General features: G+C 39.7%; 1 protein-coding gene across 4 annotated transcripts in view; it reads right to left on the bottom strand.

The window, feature by feature from the left end:
• The window catches only part of RELCH (RAB11 binding and LisH domain, coiled-coil and HEAT repeat containing), a 94,914-nt gene that overhangs the window by 67,476 nt on the left and 5,644 nt on the right, over positions 1–21,794 (bottom strand). For 3 of the 4 annotated variants that reach the window (XM_056106950.1, XM_056106953.1, XM_056106951.1), the window contains exons 2-5: positions 14,421–14,510; positions 3,663–3,734; positions 3,499–3,554; positions 3,287–3,400 (exon numbers count right to left, since the gene is read on the bottom strand). In XM_056106950.1, the coding sequence (XP_055962925.1) occupies positions 3,287–3,400; positions 3,499–3,554; positions 3,663–3,734; positions 14,421–14,510 (332 nt within the window). The remainder of the gene's footprint in view (positions 1–3,286; positions 3,401–3,498; positions 3,555–3,662; positions 3,735–14,420; positions 14,511–21,794) is intronic. The other variant, XM_056106952.1, reaches the window with a different exon arrangement.

Below are 21,794 nucleotides of genomic sequence, written 5' to 3'. Positions count from 1 at the left end.
AACATATCCATCTTGTATTTGTAAGTCACCACTTAGAGGTTTCCATCAGCAGAGTATGACAACAATAAAAAGGCATAACCTAAATGGCCATGGGGAAATCAATCAAAGAAGAACTCAGGAAAGAGGCCAGAGAGGCAGTAAGAGGGAGTAACGCTTGCATTCGGGCAGCTGACCCAGGTTCTATAGTAGTCTCCTGAGACCCTTCAGTAGTGAACTGAGTACAAAGCCAGAAAGAAGTGAGCCCTGAACATGCCAGGTGTGGCCCAAGAACTGAAAAAAAGAATTTGGGGAAAGGAGTGAATTTCTTGAGACAGGAATAAGAAAAGGATTTTAGAAGAAATGCCTTGTGGACTCTCTCGGAGAGGGCTCTGCATTAATAAGGCACACAGCAACAAGTGATTAGAAATTAATTATTTTAGTGACAAGGGGAAAAGTAAGTAAAATTCCCAAGCTCTGAAGAACTCATATATGCAGGGAGATGCAAAACCTTCTGTTTCACAAGTTTACAATGAGTAGTTAAGATATAACACTGGTGATGTAGAAGTTAAAAAATATGTTGAAAATACTTATGAATTCAATTAAGGAGTTAAAGAAGCAGCAGATGGCTGATGTGACAAGTTGGTTAGGAAGGAAGGCACGTTCATAAGGTGAGAAATAGTCATAATGCTAAGACTGTGAGCAGGCGCAGAGGGTGACAGTGCAGACAGGTTATCTCTTCAGTGGGGTATCAATGATGCTTGAAGCTAGGGAACTCCTGGAAATAGATTCTGGGATGCACTAGTACTGACTTGGAAATAGGAAATAGGGTCTTTAGCAAAGATCTCTGATAAAAATCAGATAAGAAGTTGACAAGTGTGGGGTAATATAGTGGGTAGGGCGCTTGCCTTGCACATGGCCAACCCAGGTTTGATCCCTGGCACCCCATATGGTCCCCTGAGCACTGCCAGAAGTGATTCCTGAGTGCAGAGTCAGCAGTAAGTCCTAACCATTGGAGGGTGTGACACAAGAAATGGTCCAAAAAAAAAAAGTTGACAATAAAGAAATCTTATTACATAAAAGTTCTAGATAACAGGATCAGAAGAGTAGGAAGTAAGTCAATCACGAAAGAACTGATACGAAGAAGGCAAAGATAATGATTGCATGCCAATAAAAAAAAAATTAAAAAAACGTCCAAAAAACCTTTATTGGGTGTTTATGATACACACACATAGAAGCGAAGACTTTCAGCTTAAGAAATTCGTAATCTGATCAGGAAGACAAAAATCAATTTCATGCAATAAGTGTTATTTAGGAAACAAATGGGGAAATATTCTAGAAAATAAAAGTTTAAAAGAAAGCAGTACATTTGTAAACTGGTTTCAGACAGATTGAAGTTAGAACTAAATTGAAATTAGAACTAAAATGACGCTTAATGCTTAAAGAACAGGTTATTGATGCACCAAATTAAAAAGAAAAAAAATCAATCACCCGTTCTTGGACATTTAAGTTATTTCACAGATTTTAACTATTACCAAGCTGCCATGATCATCGTGTAGGAGCGTTTATACAATCATGTGCTTTCTAAAAGCAAAATGACAAAGTGAGTTTCTTTTCTGTCTTTTGTACCACATTCAACAGTGCTCAAGGAATACTCCTAGAACTGTGCTCAAGGAACACTCCTGGAGGGACTGGGGGACCAGATGGGTGTCAGAGATTAAACTTGAGTTGGCCAGGTGCAAGGCAAGTGCTTTGCCCATTGTACTATCACTCCAGCCCCAAACTTATTCATAATTTTTTTGGTAACCTAAAAACACACTTTAAGAGCTGGGGAGATTGTACAGGGATGAGAACGCTTGCCTGGCATGAGACTGACCCCTTGCTGATTCACTGCAACAGGTGGTATGGTCTCTTCAGCACCACCAACAGCGACCCTGAGCACAGAATCCCAAGAACTATCATGTATACCCCAGTCCCAAATCAAAAAAATGAAACGTGCTTTATATATATTCCTGAGCTCCTCTTAAATATTAAGACTTGCTTTATCACACAAAATATTATCCATTTTTGGTAAATGATCCACATGTATTTGAAAATATTTTGGAAGGGTAGACCATTTACACTTGAAGGAGGTCATATTTTTCCTGTGACTGGTTAGCTGTTAGGTAAACAGTATGTTAATGCACGTACAATCGAGGCATATATTTTTGGGGAGGCCGCACCCAGTGATGCTTTAGAGTGGCTTTCATTAATGCCAGGGGAAATATGTGGTGCCAGGATGGAACCAGCAGGCAAAGTATGGGGCACACGCTTTGTCCACTGCCTGCTATCTTTCAAAGAGGTCAGTCAAAGCATCACTTCATAAAGAACACCACAGGCGGTTTCTGCCGAATTCACAACAATAACTGAAGGAGTAATCAAACTCGATTTTTGTTAAACAATCCACTAGATATTTAGGTATCAATGTAAGATACCTAATTGCAAACAATGACTTCCTGATTTCCACATAATAAACTCTTCTCGAGTATTTAAAAATCCTACTAAGTGGCACTGTAGCACTGTCCTCCCATTGTTCATTGATTTGCTCGAGCGGGCACCAGTAACATCTCACAACAAATTGTGAGACTTTGTTGTTACTGTGTCTGGCATATCGAATACGTCACGGGGAGCTTGCCAGGCTCTGCCGTGCGGGCGGGATACTCTTGGCAGCTTGCCGGGCTCTCCGAGAGGGGTGGAGGAATGGAAGCCAGGTCGGTCACATGCAAGGCAAACGCCCTGCCCGCTGCGCTATCGCTCCAGCCTATCCCACCAAGTAAATGCATTAAAGTGAAGCAAACACACAAAAACAAAGTGTGTTTCACAATATATATCTTATCACAAATCACAAATCATCCTTTTATTCGTCGATTGCCTCGAGCAGGCCCCAGTAACGTCTCCTTCATCCTAGCCCTGAGATTATATTCAAGGCTCTTTAGGAGAATGAGACCCATCATTGTTACTGGTATTTGGCATATTGGGTACGCCACGGGGAGTTTGCCAGACTCTGCCGTTATATATCCTATATAACTAGATTATGTCGTTAATGACAACGTGTAAAAGTTACCTTAAAAGAAAAATAGGTCTGTAAGGTAGACAGAAGAAATCTATAAATTAATAAAATACTAAACTAGTGAGACAAGGAAATACTGTGTTTGGTAATTTGCAATACAAGATTTTTCTGTACACACAACCTTTGAAAAATCTTAAAGAAATGAGACAAAATAGAAAATAATTTAAAAAAGCAATAATTTTAAAGAAATAGTAACAATACCTGATCATCATTTTCATCTGAAAAGGTTATTGATGTAAGCTTATAGTTATTCTTCAATAAAAATTCATTGACTAAGAAGTTTAGAGCTCTCTTTTCAAGAGGTTTGATTGGCTCCTGGAGGCGAAAGGAAAGACAAAGCATCATCAATTTCCTCCAACCATATTTGAGCTACGCAGACGTGAACGACACTCCTCGACGTGCTATTTACCCACCTGAATTTCAGGACTTGATTTATAATTTTTTCGTTCCTGTAAAGGAACTTCATGTTCTGGTGGGGGAAAATAGAAATATTTTACTATTTCACATTTGAGAATAGATCAGCTACTTCTACATTGTCAAAGTAAAAATAGTCTCAAGAAAGTTTTATGTACACCACCTGCAGCCTTTGTCAGGTTGGCTCGGAGGGCCTGAATGGTCTCCTTGGCTTTCCGTAGTTCAAACTCCAGGACTGGACAGGGATTTGGAATAAACACACACAGGCATCCAACCAAGAAAAGGGAAACAAAAATAAAAAAAATAAAAAGCAAGGATGGGTATGAAAAAAAAATACAATTTGTATTGAAAACAGAAAGCATGCAATCTTTATGAAACTTGTGAACGCATGCAGCAGAGTTGATTTGCAAGCAAACTGGTGAATGTTTTCCATAGTTTTAGAAGTCAGGGGATTAGTGCTCAGGTTCCAGCTGTCTGACAAGGAATACTTCTATTTAAACATACAATCTATGGCAAACTGTAATTTCGGTAAACAAAAATATCAGCAATCGAGATACTTCTGCTCATTCTGCCTAGGTAAAAAAATGAAATGGGATATTTTCAGGTGACATCATTTCAGGGGAAAAAGACAAATCAGATGAAGTCTGAGAAGAACTACATTAAAAAAGATCTCAAGATATTTTAAAAAAGGTAATTCAGAATGTATTGCCTAGAATAATATTATAATCAATATATAATAATGTTAGTAAATACATTCCAATACTAAAATCTTTACGGAAAATGGTTTAAATATTAACAAATGTTGGGAGGTGTGTAGTTTTTTGGTATATATGTTTTCTACAATTGTAGATCTGTTGGTAAGTAAATTATTTAATTAAATAACAAATTAAAATGCTTCCTCATACATTAGATTTAACTCTAAAATTTATCTTAACAGGGATATTTAGTGTTAAATGTATGGAAAAAAACATTTCCATGAAGCAACTTTGGGAAAATAAAGTGATCCTTATCATCACAATTAAAAAAATTATAGTCTGTACATAGTTTTGCATAAAAACTAGAAAAATTTAATTAAAAAATTTTAAGATGCATTTTTTCTGATTAGTAAACAAAAAAGATGGCAAATGAGATGCACCAAAGACAACAAAGCTACAAAAATATATGGAAAAATTCGGATTCACTCAGTTTGCACAGTCTCGGTAAAAACTTTAAGATGTAACTACATCACATCGAGTACATGAAGGCCAATTATTTTGATGCACAGAATTTCACTGCAGCAAGATGGAAGCACAACTAAACTCAGATGACATGTATGCTACAATTTCTTTTTTGGTAGTCAGCAATGCTGATCTGCAAACATTTCTGTGCAATTAAGTTCAATTATTTTCTCTAAAAGTTAACTTCTAGAAACTCCTGAGTTTGTATTTAAAGTCAAACTTTTCATACTCCGAATAAGACAATAATGTTTTTTAAACTCCAAAACTCTAATTTAAAAATACTAAATAGTAAAATACAGTAATACGAATATGTATATTATGCTTTCAGTATCACTTACAATTTACTATGATTCATTACAGAACAATTGCAGATCAGAAATGCCCTGCACCAGAATGATAAAAATATGAAAAAAATAAATGGGAAAAAATTGATTAAAACATAAATTGTGAAAAACTCAAATTCAGTTAGTGACCAAGAGCAAAACACTGAATGATCAAGGCACAGAAAGCCAGAAAAACCCATGTCAGACGGCAAGAATTTATATTTTTATGCACATCGACAAATACATTGCCAATTATTACCAATGCTTTGAAAATAGCGCCTATCAAAATGAATTCACTCTGCTGCATGTTTCTTTATATACAATATAGACTTAAAAATTTAAATCTTTGAAGCTATAGCACATTTCTATAAAACTTATTGTATGATCAAAGAACTGTATTTATGTGAGAATGAGAAAGGACTAAAAGGCAGTACTTTATTTACAGAAATATTAATTTATATTTTCTTTAGTAAAAATATAAAAGTCCAAAATCTATTATGTAAAGAAAAACAATGTATTGAACAATATAAAGGTATTTTTCAAATATTCTAATTTTTCCTTAAAATATTGCAGGGTCTGTTTTTTAAAATAATGCAGGAACCAACTACCAGCTATTCATTCACTATTCCAATAATCTTCAATTAGTACAACTTTCCCAAATACAATTTTTTGGAAAATAAAGTAATTGCAAAGATACATATTCTCGGTCAGCACAGTACAATTTTGCCAAAATAAAGGGATTCAGTCAGTACAGATTTAGCAAAATTGCTTTTTTCCTAACCAGGGTTAGATAACACTATCCCAGAGTGCACTATACTAGACCCTAGAGTATCCCAGGGCATATTATACTAGAGAGCTCAGATATTTTGCTCTCATAACTTCGGGGATATTCAAATGACCATGCAGAGACACGAAAAGTGAAGTATTTTATCTAGAAACAGAAAAAAAAATCCTTTGTTGACCTACTCACACATCACCAATATCACCTTGAGGTATTCCACAGTCTAAGTTTATTTTGACACAAAACACAAAATATTTTATATAATAGCACTACTATGAGTCAGAAATTTTTTGTTTCTATTTCTGTTCACTATTGAGAGTCTATATCAACAGGTCTAACCCAAGGGCCATGACATTTCAAAAGAAAGGGGCCAGAGAAAACTGGGGAAGGTGCTTGCCTTGCAGGCACTTGACCTAAATTCAATCCCTGGCACCCACTGGGTGGGTCTTCCAGAAAGCATAAAATTAACAAAAAACCAGAAACACAAAACGATTTTTTGTTAAGTGAGAATTTCCAGTATTCTCTTGAATGTAAGGTGATTTAACTTAGAGTAAAACACTATTTCCCCATCTTTAATATTTCAATTCACTGTATCACTGTCATCCCGTTGCTCATCCATTTCCTCGAGCAGGCACCAGTAAAGTCTCCATTCGTCCTAGCCCTGAGATTTTGGCAAGTGCCACATTGGAGGCTCTTTCAGGGTCAGGGGAATGAGACCCATCATTGTTACTGGGCTTTGGCACATCGAATACGCCACCGGGAGCTTGCCGGACTCTGCCGTGAATATTTCAATTAATCCCAAGAATAACCCTAGGTAAAGGAAAATTCTTTTGAGGAAGAGAAAATCTATTCCAAAAGTAATACAAAAACCCTAAGATGGTATCATCACCATCCCTCACTGGGTTTAGAGAATTTCTTCTGTATATCACATACTTCAGAAATGTACTGTATTTATATGCATTACTTAGTAAACAGAAACAAACAAACCAAAGCAAAGTGCACTCTCCATAGTACATAATCATTTAGTTATCTATATCTATCTGGTGTCAGTATTCATTCATTCATTCATCATCCTGTTATTTGTCGATTGCCTCGAGCAGGCCCCAGTAACGTCTCTTTCATCCTAGCCCTGAGATTATATTCAAGGCTCTTTAGGAGAATGAGACCCATCATTGTTACTGGTATTTGGCATATTTGGTACGCCACGGGGAGTTTGCCAGACTCTGGCCTGTGGGCAGGCTACATTCGATAGCCTGCAAGTTTGTCCAAAGTAGGAATGAGATAATAAGATGTCATAAAAAGATGTCCTGATAAGATGTCGTGCGGCCGCAAATGCGGCCGCGCGGTTAAGGAGCTGGATTTTATAGTCTCTGAGACTCAGAGGTGTCAGTATAATTTCTAAAATTAAATCTCCAATTCTTCCTACAGTCTCTCTCCATCAATGGTATCACCACTTATGCAGTTGTCTATATAGGAAGCCCAGAGCTCATTCTCTTATCCCTGTCCTTCTGTCCCCATCAATTAACTCTCTAAACCGTACATACAGAGTTCAAGTCACCCAAACAACCATTAATCTCAATGGTCTTTTTTCAACTGTTCCAGTTTAGAACATTGACTTATAATGACTACACCTATCCACAACCTTATTAAGGGTGCTAAAGTTCTATAGAAAAAAGTCAAATTTCCAAATATATCTTTTCAAATTTTTTATTTTTAATTTTTGCCTTTCCTCTATCAATCTAACATCATGGAATACACATAGAAAATGTTGATCTGGGGCTAGAGTGATAGTACAGCAGATAGGGTTTTGTCTTGCATGCAGCCGACCTGGGTTTAATCCCCGGCATCCCATATGGTCCCCCAAGCTTACCAGGAGTGATCCTTAAGCACAGAGTCAGGAGTAAGCCCTGAACACCATCAAAAGCCATTAAAAAAAACCTACTCAGAAGTAATGAATAACGACTTTTAATTTTAGCTTAAATATAACAACCCAACATAATGGTGTTGTTTTTTACTCTGTCTATTTTAATTTTATGATAATAAATGCAGTGAAATCTATTTTTAAAATGCAACCTATCTTTTTTAGAGACTTCTTGTAGCATTTATCTTATCTTAGACCATAGAAAAAAAATAAGATTTGTTAGTGGCAAAATCAGTAAGACATAAGCACTATTAGGAGGTTCTGGGGAGAAATAGTATAACAAGGCAATAGGCTTATTTAATTCTGGTAAAACTGGGTACTATAGTGAGGTCAAAGCTAAAAAATGGCCACACACTACAACAGCTGTTATTTATGCAAGAGATATGGCCAGGCAATATTCTGAATGTTATTTTAGAACCTGTTTGCTTGTGCAAATTTTATTAAGAATCCTTGCATCTATCTTTTTGACTGTTGTTCTCAGAACAGCACAAGTTCTGGTATATACAGCACAGTTACTCAACAACTGTTGAGTAAGTTATTGAATTTATTGAATGAAAAGGGATTCCAGTACTTGATGCTATACATAATAAATCTGAAATAAGAGTGATTCTCACAGCATTTGTTAGAAGGCACAATTCTCACAGTTCTCTAGATCCCAACATGAAAGTGAAATTGTGTGGACTGAAGAAACAGCTCACGGGGCTAGAAACACCGAGTTCGACTGCTGGCACTGGACATTTTTCTTTTTTCTCTGTCCTGCTGCACCCCAGCACCACTGCGTTCCCAAGCCCAGCCCTGACCCTTCCACCACACAGCAGTTGAGTGGTGCTGGGCGGGACGCCCAGGCTCCTGCATGCTCTGGGCGAAGTCTCCCCCCTACAAAAAATGCTAAGGCATAAACTAAAGAATATAGTAACAGGGAGAGAGAAGAGAATGGAACAATAAACATGAGGCAGGGATAAAAATGGCTTCAAAATTAACTAGGCTCTTACCCTGTTTACAAAACGCAGAACTTTTGTTTGTATTGGAGAAATAAACATATTCAGTATCAATTCCTCAAGGGTGGAAATGTTATTTCATTTTTCTGTATCTAGTGCCAAATATAGTACCTAACACATCAGATGTTAAAAGTACTTAAAAAAAAGAGCATTCCCAAAAGTTATAATAGATTCCTTTTATACCCTTAAGAAAACTTGAATATTCAAGATATATATTTTACATCAACAAATACTAGCTTTGTTTAATTACATAGAGGAAGCATTTTATGAACAAGACAGCCAAAATGAGATGATTTTGGCTTATGTATCTGCTACTATGTATCATTAGGTGAAAAAAATGTATACCTCCAAATTCAAATATAAAAATATTTTAAATGAAAATCTTTAAAAAATGATATTTAAAATTAGAAAATGGCTATATTGAAATACCTAGTATGGGAAGACATGATTCTACTGTCGACATGAATGAATATACATGAATTACAAGTACAAAAAGTTAGTTTAAAAGTTATGATAACTTTTAAAGCTACAGTAAAATGCCTTAAGCTCACATTCTGATACTGCCACTTACCATATGAAGAATACTGGCAATTTTCTCACTCTTGGTAAGCCTCAGTTACCTACTCTACAAAACAAGGCTATCACAACCTGCCTTGTAAAATTGTTCATTTTCATTTCATCATCCTGTTATTCGTCGATTGCCTCGAGCAGGCCCCAGTAACGTCTCTTTCATCCTAGCCCTGAGATTATATTCAAGGCTATTTAGGAGAATGAGACCCATCATTGTTACTGGTATTTGGCATATTTGGTATGCCACGGGGAGTTTGCCATACTCTGTCCTGTGGGCAGGCTACATTCGATAGCCTGCAAGTTTGTCCAAAGTAGGAATGAGACAATAAGATGTCATAAAAAAAAAAAAGTTCTGATAAGATGTCGCGCGGCCGCAAATGCGGCCGCGCGGTTCTGGGATCTGGATTTTATAGTCTCTGAGTCTTGGCCACTGATGGGATTACACGGCGCCAGGGGGCCAGGTGGTGGGTGTGACCCCCGCCTACTGGAATTTGGAGGATCTGGGTGGAAGATGCTCGACTCCAATTTGAGTAGGCTTGGAGGTCTCGGCCCCGGAACCCGCGTGGCTTTGTCCCTCTGCCAGTACCTTCATGTGTGCGGAGAGTGGTCTCAGCATGGTGGTGGCTGGTCCTGGAGGTCTTCGGCTGCCGGAGCCCTGGTCGGGGCGGGGAGGAAAGCTCAACCCGCTCCCCTCCAAGGGGCTCCGGGAAGGAACACCCAGGCGCGGGGGCAGAAGACTGCAAAATTGTTAGTAAGATAAAGTGTTTTCTATAAAGTACCCAGTACACTTCCTGGAACAGAGTCAGTGCTCCATAAATTTTTGCTCAGTTAGAGATCTCTTCCTCCTTACAGGGTATGTGAACATATCTAAAAATACAGCCTTTTGAAAATTGGAAAAGGTGATAAGGACGATGGTGATGAAAAACAAACTCGTCTGCAATATAATGTCTTGATTAAAAAAGGGAGTGGAGCAGACCCAACATTTGCCTGGGTGAGCAATGGAATGAATATCTGTTACTCATAACCCCTTTTTATCCAAGACATGTATCCTTAGATACACGGTATATGTATTGGATACAAAATCAGAATACAGGATTACAAGCAATCCAAAGATACATAGTAAAATAATTTTCTTTGATTATTGGTCTTTCGATAAACTTTGAACTTAATACTGAGGATTACAAAAAGTTAAAACATCTTTTTGGAAACCTTTTTCCAGATTGTGATTAACTGTGATTAACTGAAGTAAAAAAAAATACTTGCCCACACACCATACATTTGATTTAATAATAGAAAGCACTCTTGTAATAACGTATTTTTTCCTCCTCTTTCCAATGAAGATGGGGGGAGGGAGGGAGGGAATGGATGATTTATATACTAGTATAGAGTAGTTAAAAAAAAAAATCACATTATCTTCCTAAGCTTAGAAGCGCAGTATAATTTTTTGGATGGAAAAACATAAGACCAAAACATCATGTATTTAGAAACATTTTCTTTGAAGTTCTGTTTATATAAAATATTTTATGTTCTCTTTTTGGAGGGGGATGGAGGGGTTTTTCTTTGGGGGGTGGGGGCCCACACCCAGCAATACTCAGGATTATTCCTGGTGGGATTTGTGAAATTACAGGGCACTGGAGATCACACCTGGGTTGGCCACATGTAAGGCAAAAGCCCTGCCCACGTATTCGATATGCCAAACACAGTAACAGCAAGTCTCACAATATTACTGGGCCCACTCGAGAAAATTGATGAACAACGGGAGGACAGTGCTACAGTGCTACTGTACTCTCCTCCGGCTCCAAATATTTCACTCATTTATCAGTAATGTTTCCCTTTAACAGAAATATTAAATACCGGAACAATGAGAATAGTGATGAATCCTAATTAATCATGAACTCTTAATTCTAAAGTTTTCAAAATAGAAGTTAAATGAAATATGGGCTGGAGGGATTGTGCTGCGGGTAGGGAGCTTCCCTTGGACACAGGCAGGATCTGGTTTGATCTCACACTACATATGGTGCCCCGAGTCCTGCCCAGACTGATCCATGAGTTGTAGGGCCAGGAGTTAGCTCTGAGTACTGCCAGTGTGGCCCCAAAGTCAAAACAAAGTAAAGGAAATAAAACAATGATATGGCCAATTTCTGTGTTGGTATTTAATATGTAAACATTTCACTTGATCACTTGACATCCCATTACTCATCGATTTGCTTGAGCGGGTGCCAGTATCATCTCCATTCATCCCTGTCGAGAGCTATTGTAGCCCAATGGCATCTGCTCTCTCCAGGAACACAAAGAGCCTCAAACTGATCCTTCAGGGTCTTGAAGAAGCTTGACTATCTCGTAGGTGGGCAGCCACACGATCTTTTGACATCCCGTGAAATCCAGTTGGTAACGGCTCTAGTCCAGCGGTCGTCTCCAAATCACATTATGTGTCCAGCCCATTTGATTTTCGATGCCTTGGCAAATGAGACAGCATCCCTGATTCTCAATTGTCGATGGAAGTCGGAACTCTGGATTCCTTCTTTCACTTAAGTGAAGCGTGATACTCCAAGCATAGCTCTTTTAATTCCTCTTTGGGAGACCCGAATAGCATTCTCATTCTGTTTTCGTAGGGCCCAGGTCTCTGAGGTGTATGTTAATGCAGGAAGAACAGTGGAATAGAAGAGATGTGCCTCGAGCCGGAGGTTCTTCGTCCTCTTACCTAATTCTTTGACGCTCTTGAAGGCGTTCCAAGCCACTTTCTTCCTGCTGAGCAACTCAGGTGCCAGGTCATTCGTCATGTTGACTTTTCGACCCAGGTACACATAACTGTTGCATTTGGAGATGTTTGTCCTGTTGAGAGCGAATGGAATGTCAGGAACGAGACTGTTTCTCATAAACATTGCCTTTGTGAGATTCAGCTGTAGTCCGACCTTTCCACACTCACGGTCGAAGTCGGCCAGCATTTGTGCCGCCTGACTAATGTTTGGTGTTACTAGAATGATGTCATCAGCAAAGCGGAGGTGGTGTAGTTGCCGACCATCTATCTTCACTCCCATTCCTTCCCACTCCAGTTGTCACATGACATTCTCGAGGGTGGCACTGATGAGTTTCGGTGAAATGGTATCACACCCTGCCGAACCCCTCTCTTGACACGGATGATCACTTCCTTGTAGAATGGTGAGATCCTGGTAGTGAATCCATAATACAGCTCACGGAGGATCCTGATATATTGAGTTTGAATGCCCTGTTTGGCTAGGGCATTTATGACTGCTTCAGTCTCAACAGATGTAAACATTTTTGATGTAAACATTTAAAAATAACAAATGTACAAACTGAATGTTTACTTGGTAAATATCTTAAAAAATAATATCATATATCTAATATATAAAATACATAACATCTAACATATACTATAAAGCATACATAAAATAACAGAACTTAATGAATTATAATAAGAAATTAGTCCTAAAATAATTTCTATTTGATTTGCTAATTTCTAGGTGTAACTGATATACTATGCTCTTTTGATACAGCTATCCAGGAATAATGCTGTATTATTAAATCAGCATTTTGATATGGAGTGCCATATTAAACTTTTTCAATAAGTTCCTCACTAAAGTGAGAGTTTCTGTTTACGGAATTCTGTTACTGCAGAACTAAAAACAATTTCGTATCTCCCCGTTAATTCATATAATATTGTCTGAGATTTTAAAATACTGGATACTTCTATGCTTGGGCAATGAATGAAATCATAAATCAGAATATTTTAATCAGGTCAAAACTCATTTCACACTAAGAGGCAGCATCAACCATAACCAATTGTAGGCTGTGTTGCTGGTTCTCCTACTTCTGCAAGTACAGTCTTAAATATTCCATTCCAGTGTCAAATATTCCATTCCAGCGTCTCAGTTTTCTCAGAGGGAAGAGGAGGGTGTGATCACAATTCCATAGCTCAATGAGTTAATATGCATTTCAGAATCATATTTAGGATGGAATAAGTGATACATAAAAGTTAGCACTCGTTTTTATTCATAGTCAACACCGGAAAGGTAAACATGTGATAGGAATTTAAAGTCTTGTCCTAGTAAGCAAAGAAACTTGATGGAGTTGGTTAAGAGAAGAATCCACATTATGGGTGTTTCCTGATGCCACACTTTGCACGGAATCCCTCTGCCCTATGTGGAATCACTCTGGCTCCAGAAGTGCCTTCCGCAGTGTGGCGATCAAGTACTTAGCTATTGCCATTCCCCAACTCGAGACAGTTCTTACAAACACTAAAGAATGACATCAATGAAAGGTAGTACAGCTTGAGGTACTAGAAAGATAGCAAATTAAAGCCACTCTTCAGTTTTTTGTAGGATTGCTCCAGGGTGAACACGACAGAATCTGACAGACTTCATCTGATACAGAGCATGGGGGTGGGGAGTAAAAATTGTCCCTTCGGATCCAAGGGTGGCAGAAGGAAGAATTGTGACGGGGAAGAGGAGGGGAAGGGGACCGGAGCAATTTGCAAAGCACCTCGGAAGGATACTGGTGCTTTCTGGAATGGGCATAGCCCTGGAGGCTCCTGCTATGCCCACACTAACCCTTTACTTTCCTTCCATAGGAGAATCAGGAAAAAGTTCCTTAGAAAAATGTGATGATGGCTAGGGAGTGATTACCCAGGGGAACTCAAGACAAAGTTTCATTTATGAAACAGCATGGAGTTACTTCAACCCATCAGCAGAACTGTACTGGCACGATATCCAAATATCAGCCCTAATTAAAGGAATAAAAAAGCTAAATTCCAACTAACTTTGCATTTTACCATAAAGGCCCTCCCGTTGATCGTCGATTTGCTCGAGCGGGCCCAGTAACGTCTCCATTTTACCATGACTAAATTTAATCTGCTGCATACCAGATTTATAACTACTCGGCTACAAACAAATTAAACCAATTTTAAGAGTATGTAAAAGAAACCTACAATCTCATTGCAAACGGAAAGATGGCTAGGGTATCCTCCTAAGTCTAATAAATCAGTAACATAACAGCATATTCTCTGTGTAATTATATTCACATACCAAATTACAGAAGAGAATTCCACCAGTTCTTTTTGAAACGTCAATAAATCCAAATCCTGACAATCTTACCTGCTACCCTTTCATCTGTTTCCCTGTTACCATCATCTGAATATCTTGCAAAGTCTAAAGAATCAAGGGTACTGATGCTCCCAGCTCGATCTGTAATAAAGAGAAAAAATTAAACAGATGTTTACTTTTCAAAATAAGGGACGAGCTATTTATGATTACTCCAGTTAATAAAATGATCACACATTAGCATAGTATAGTAGTTTAAAAAGTATTCTATTTCCCCATATTAAGGATAAAACATAATCTTTAGAGTAAAAACAGATGGTCGGGATCTGGGCAGATACATGCTGAGCAAGCCAGAGCCCGGCTCCAATGTCCTGTACTACCTGCTCCCTGCCACCCCAACAGGTTGGGAGTAACCCTGAGCATGGAGCAGGAAGTAACGTCTACTTCCACCCCACCCAGCTGGGAGCAACCTTGAGCATGGCACCAGGAGTAGCGTGTGTGGTGCCGGGTGTTCCCCTCCCCCACCCCAACAGATGTCAGTTAAACTCAACATATTTGAAATGTCATCGTATTTTTAGTTGTGACATTTTACACTTATGTCAGAAATTATTTGATAGATGGAAAGCCTATGAAGTAAATGATAAAAAAGAAACGAAACATTTAAATTTGACTCATTCAAAATTTTTAATCCTTTCTATTAGTGCCTCACAACCTGAAGACACTTGGTGAATGGCAAATATTTCAAGTCTTCAAGTGCCCGAAGATCTGTTTTTTGGTTTGTTTTTTATTTGGCTCACTTACACTTCCTTTGATGCTCCCAGTAGCTATTACTATGAGTTTTATAGCTGTGTCAGAAAATAAAGCTATGCTTATCAGAAAACTTGAAGGGGCCCGAGAGACAGTAGAGAGGATGAGATGCTAAGGTGCTTGCCTTGCACATGGCAGGTGTTTATGACAGTCGAGGTAATTTTTTTTTTCTTTTTTGTTTTGCACAGGGGGAAGGTTGGGCCACAGCTGGTGGTAGTCAGGGCTTACTCCTGGCTCTGCCCTCAGGGGTCACTCCTGGTGGTATTCAGAGAGCTCATATGTGGTGCCTGGGATCTCTCCGAATTTAAATATTATGCAACTTCTTAATCATTCACATTATAACCCAGAAACTGAAATGACTGGGGGATTTCCATTGTAGCTGACAAGCTGGTAAACCCTGTTGTAAGCTTTGTTGTCTGAAAGCTAAATCTGTCATGCACAGTGATCTTACAATTCTCACACAAATGTTGTCTCTAGATTTACCTTCAATTTTTCAGTACTGATGACACAATATACTTCTCACAGTGGTTAAAAAAAAAAGTCTGCTGGAGAGATAGTACAGTGCGTAAAACGCTGCATGTGGCAGGCCTGGGTTTGATCTCTGTATCTATCACATGTGGTCCTTGAGCGGACATATGGGAGTAAGCCCTGCTGTGGCTCAAAATCCGCTCCCCACCCCCAAATAAATTTTACAAAGTCTCAGGCCCTTTAAAAGGCATCTTTGTGGGAATCATACAGCAGGCAGAAAAAAACTGAAGTAGGGACCAGCGAAACAAGGCAACACGGCCCTTGCCTTGCAGGCGGATACAATAGCTGCAAGCTTGGCTCCAATTCCTGGCAGCACATGGTCTCCTGAGCACAAAGCGAGGAACGGCTCCTGAGCACTGCCGGGTGTGGCTCCAAAACCCAAATAAATAAATAAAAACTAAATGTAACAGAAAATCTGACCAGCTGCTGATTGAAGAGTGCTGGTTATATTGACTTAACATTTATTGACTAGTTAATTCTACGAGATTGATGAAAAGTACAGGAAACAAAGGCTCAGTTTGGGAGGGTCACAGCCAGCAGTGCTCAGAACAGGGGGTGCTGGGGACTGAACCCGGATTCCTGACAGCAAAGCATTAGCTCCAGCCCGTGGTGTGACCTCCCCAAACCTAAAGGGATACTTTCTACGAAAATATGCATGTACAAGTCCAAGTAGGTATATTTGTGTATGCTCATATGTGCGTTAAGTGTTTTTGCATATACAATAAGCTATTACTAAAAAGTGACTCCTCACTGGGGCCCTTTGGATGGGGGAGGTTGAATTTCCCTCTCTGCCCCGAGCAGAGCCCTCGCATCTGAAGACCTCTGGAACCCAGCCACAGCCATGCTTAAGACCACTCTCCACATGCTTGGACGAGCCTCACACATGAAGGAACTGGCAGAGGAACCCAGTGACCCGGCTGAGATCCCCAAGCCTGCTCGGATTGAGACTGGGCTTCCTCCACCCAGATCCCCCATCTTCCAGCACAAGGCAGCTACACCCACCAACTGCCCTCCCTGCCCCCCCCCCCCCCGGGTAATCCCATCATCAACCAAGACCCAGAGACTATAAAACCACCTCTTATTATCTAGTTCTCGCTCTCGGAGAACCCAGGAGGCTACCACGAATATCCTGCTCACACAGCAGAGTCTGGCAAGCTTCCCCCTGGTGTATTCGATATGACAAAACCCAGTAACAATGATAGTCTCATTCTCCTGACCCTGAAAGAGACTCCAATGTGGCACTTGCTAAAATCTCAGAGCTAGGATGAATGGAGACGTTACTGGTGCCTGCTCAAGAAAATCGATGAACAACGGGATGACAGTGATACAGTGACTCCTCATACTTTTTCACTAGAAACTTTTCTTTGTAGTATTTGAATTTCTTTTGTTTTAGGTATACCTGGTGATGCTCAGGGCTTACTCCTGACTCTGTGCTCAGGGATCACCCTGGCTGGGCTTGGGGACCATATGAGGTGCTGGGGATTGTACCCAGGTCAGCCACATGCAAAGCAAGTGTCCTAAAGGCGGTATTTTCTCTCCAATTTTTTAAGTTTGGCTGTGGTAGTTTGGGTCTAACGCTTTCAATGTTGATGGCTTTGTGGTTCAAATACATACAAATATCACACCTCATCACTGGTGTGTCAGAGGCCCTGACCCTGTCCCCTACTGATCACCTCCTGCCTGACTCCTCTTACTTCTTAAAAGTTCTTAAGTACTCCTGTACTAAAATTTGGCCTTAAATGTAACTGTACGCCATATAAACTTTTTGTTTTGGGTCAGACCCAGTGATGCTCAGGGGTTACTCTTGGCTTCGCACTTAGGAATTATTCCTGGTGGTGTTTGGGGTACTGGGGGCTGAACTCTGGTGGACCTCATACAAGGCAAATGTCCTACCTACAGTACTATTAATCCGGCCTAGAGACCTTAATGCTGTATTAGTGTCAAAACTCATATTCATATTTTCTGATCCTCAATTCTCCAATGTTGAGGCTCATTTTCACCGATCTCTTTATTCAAACTTAAGAGTCGGAGGGAATATTAGTTCAAAGTCTCATTTTTACAGATGAGAAAACTTGAATATATTCCCTGAATGAGTAACCTATCGTAGGGAACATAAATATAAAATTCAGCTATGCTTCTTTCTTGCTTAAACAGGCATCTAAACTACTGAAATTAAGACTTGCACAAAGGGCTGGGGATGAGGCTTATGGCAGAGTATATGCCTCCCAAGTATGAGGACCCGGGTTCAATCTCTATACTGCCTCGCCTAGCCCCAAAGGAATAAAAAGCTACATGCACAGATAACAACAATAAAATCCTATCACGCTATGTTAAAGATTAAAACAATTAATTTCTATGCAATCTGGGTGTAGAATTCAAGTCTACCAGTAGAATTCAAATGTGTATAGTACTTTCTTTGTCACAGAAGAGTCTACAAAATGAACTAAACTTCAAGATCAAAAGATTTAGAATTCGGAAGCGATTTAAATGCCGAAATAACTGCAAATGATTTCCCTAAGCTGAAATTTATATATGCCAGATGGTATTAACATACGATGAACTGTCAAGCAAAGAGATTATTAATTGAAAGTTTGTTAGAAGCCAGAGAAATAGTACAGTGGACGAGGCATTTGCCTTGTACAAGGCCAACCCACGCTTGATGCCCAGCATCTCATACGGGTCCGCTACCACTCCCAGGAGTAATTCCTGAGTGTGGAGCCAAGAATAAATCCTGAGCATTGCTGAGTGTGGCTCAAAAACAAACAAACAAACAAAAAGCAGTTTGTTATCTTAACATTTTGACCACTTACTCTGTGCCAGATACTTTTAGGCTTTATTTAAATTCCCAATTTCTTTAGAGAGTCACTACCATTGGCATTTTACAATAAAAGAAGCAGACTATGCAGAATCATGCAACTAGGAAATAGAACAGAGAAGTGAAGATGAACTCCAGCTGACACCAGACCCTCAGCCCTTAGGTCGCCTGAATAATAGAGAAAGCCATGCAAGTCCCTTTTTCCCAGATTCTGGTAAATGGAGCCTGATACTGTGAATGACCTCAGAAAGATCAACTTGGCTCACAGTTGAGGAGATAAGCCGAAAAAGGGTAAAAGTGAAAGGACACAAAGACTGTATCTGTGTGCTGCCACTAATAAAGATCATTTGTATAATACAAGTTCGACATTTATTCAACGCTTAGTTGCTAGTCACGATATTAGGCTCCGGGGACATGGATAAGCAAAAACATGTTCTCTCTTCCATTCTCATGTCAACTCTCTCTGTCCCAACTCTTATGCCTATTTTCCATTCTGTGAAGTAAATATTCACACTGTAGCATTTGTTCCTAGCTTGAAAAAAGATGACACTAGTTGCAGACTACAATGTCTCTATAAAATAAACCTATAGTCAGCTGAAACACTAACACACAAATACTTCCAAAACACTATATAGGTCAAGTGAAATCTGCAAGTGGAACTGACAAAAACACAGCATCACAAATTCAAAGCTTCTGATGATCACTACTGGTTGGAGAAGCTTCAAGGAAAGGAAGAAACAAACTGGTACTTCCTTTAGAGATAAAAAAAAAAAAGGATGGGGGTTGGGGGGGAGAAAGAGGATGAGGCATAAATATTCCAAGAGAAGGAAAAGTAACATACGTGGACAAAGGCACTCTGGAAATGATAAAGCACATTCAAAGGCCACTGAGCTGTGAGCATAACCAGGATTTATACATGGACATGAAGTTCTGTTTTCCTGAAATAATTATCCCTAACTGACTTCCTTTTAGACTAAATACCAAATACCACAGTGACGGGGCTGCAGCGATAGCATAGTGGGTAGAGCATTTGCCTTGCATGGGGCCGACCAGGGCTCGATTCCCAGCATCCCATATGGCCCCCAGAGTAATTCCTGAGTGCATGAGCCAGGAGTGCATCTCCTGTGCATCACCGGGTGTGACCCAAAAAGCAATAAATAAATAAATAAACAAACAAATACCTACCACAATGAGTTAAAACCGCAACTTCATAACTACTATTACTATTAAGCTGTGAACCAGGTAATGCCAAGTGTGTTCCCATGTGATATTTTAAATGAAGCAAAATATGAAAAACAAATATGATCTTTTCTTTACCCTTATTTCCTTTTCCAGTGTAGAGAATCAAGATACAAACAGGGCTGGATAGAAAGTACAGGGATTAAGGTGCTTGCATTGCATATTATTGACCCTGGCTTGTGTATCTGATTTTTGTTTTCGGAGACGGAGGGAGTAATTTTAGGATCTCTTGAGTTTCATCAAACAGATGTCAAGCTGCAGAGATATTCAAAATTATACAATCTTCATTTCAGCAGCCTCAAGCCCTCAAGAAAAATAATACCCTTCTCTTTCTCACATACAAAGTCCACAGCCCATAGACTGACCAAACAAATAAATGGAGGAAAAAATGATCTGCACGTGTATTCCCACGTGTGCAAGGGCTGACTGGGGTGGGCAACTTGAACTCAGCTGTACTTATCTTTTCTACCCACCCCCAACCCTGGCACATTCATTTTTTAAAAAACATCTTTGAGATTATTACTGGTTTCTCATGCACCTAATTCCAATACCACGCCCATCACCCATCACCGGGGTATCTATCTTCTCTCCTCCCTCACATACCCCCCCCCCCCACTCAATTGTGTATCAGTTCTCCCATTGTGTTGTCTTTGGACCTCTGTTGCTCCCTTGCTGTATATCTTGAAGCCCCACACGAGAGATAATTCTGCATCTGTCCCTTTCCCTCTGTCTTTATTTAGCATGAGATTGCTGCACAGAGCTGTAGAGTATTCCATTGTGTATATAAACCACAGCTCCTTGATCCACTCATCTGCAGTTGGGCATTTGGGGTGCTTCAGTATCTTGGCTGTTGTACTCAGTGCAGCTATGGACACAGGTGTGCAGACATCCTTCTGGATTAATGTTTCTGTGCTTGGGGGACAGATGCCAAGTGATATTACTGGGTCAAATGGGAATTCTCTTCCTATTTCTTTTTGAGAGTCTCCATATTTCTTTTGGTAGAGGATGAACCTGATGCTGACAGTATTTTCACTAACAGTGGCTGAGGGTTCCTTTCTCACCACAATCCTGCCTATACTGGCTGTTTCAGACTTTTGGGTAAGTGCCATTTCCAGACATGTGATGGTTTCTCTCTGTTGTCCTGATTTGCATTTTTCTAATCATGAGTGACAATGAGCACTTTTTCATATGCCTGTCAGGCACCCATATCTTTTTTTAAGGAAGAGTCTGTTCATCTCATGGTCCCCATTTATGGATGGGGCCAATGACCCTGGTTTAACGCCCCACTCTTCCTATGGCCCTGAGCAGAGCCAGGAGTAGCCCCTGAGCACTGTCAAGTATGGCCCTCAACAGTCCCCTCCTCCCAAAACAACAGAAATAAAAATAATAGGGCCAAATAACAAACCTCCTATGAAAAACTTAACCCATCCTTAGAGTCAAGCATAGACTTTACTTTTTCCACTTTAACCACACTCAATAATGATTTTTCTGTATCTGGAAGTTTATTCTACTGCTTGCACCACAGATAATGATTTTATAGTTCTTTCAACTGTTAGTCTTGCCTCAATCAAGAACATAAGCTCAAGGGTCAGAGAGATGGTACCGTGCGTAAGGAGCTTGCTTCTCGCACAGTCAACCCAGATTCTGTCCTGGCACCTCTTAAGGTCCCTCAAGTATTGCCGCGAGTAAGGCCTGAGAGCACAGTCAGGTGTAGCCTCAAAATCAAAAGACACACACACACACACACACACACACACACACACACTTCCAAGAAGATAGCTTCAAAGGCTGGAGTGCACATAAGAACCCTGGTTCAAGAGTACTGCATGGTTCCCAAAACACTACTGTAAGTAATTCCCAAGGACTAAGCTGGGAGTAGCCCCTTTAATCTGGTATGCCCACACAAACAAACAAAAATCCCACAAAGAACAAAGCTCAAGACAGATTAGACAGTTACCAGAACCTTAAAATCCTCAAATGATCATACAACTTTCAATTAATTTATCAACAGCTGTAAAATATTCAATAACAACTACATT

The sequence above is a fragment of the Sorex fumeus genome, unplaced genomic scaffold (genome assembly GCF_029834395.1).
Source record: "Sorex fumeus unplaced genomic scaffold, SorFum_2.1 ptg000151l, whole genome shotgun sequence".
In the NCBI taxonomy this organism is placed as follows: domain Eukaryota; kingdom Metazoa; phylum Chordata; class Mammalia; order Eulipotyphla; family Soricidae; genus Sorex; species Sorex fumeus.
The sequence above is the reverse complement of the archived record's forward strand: the minus strand, read 5'-3'. Positions and strand labels throughout refer to the sequence as shown.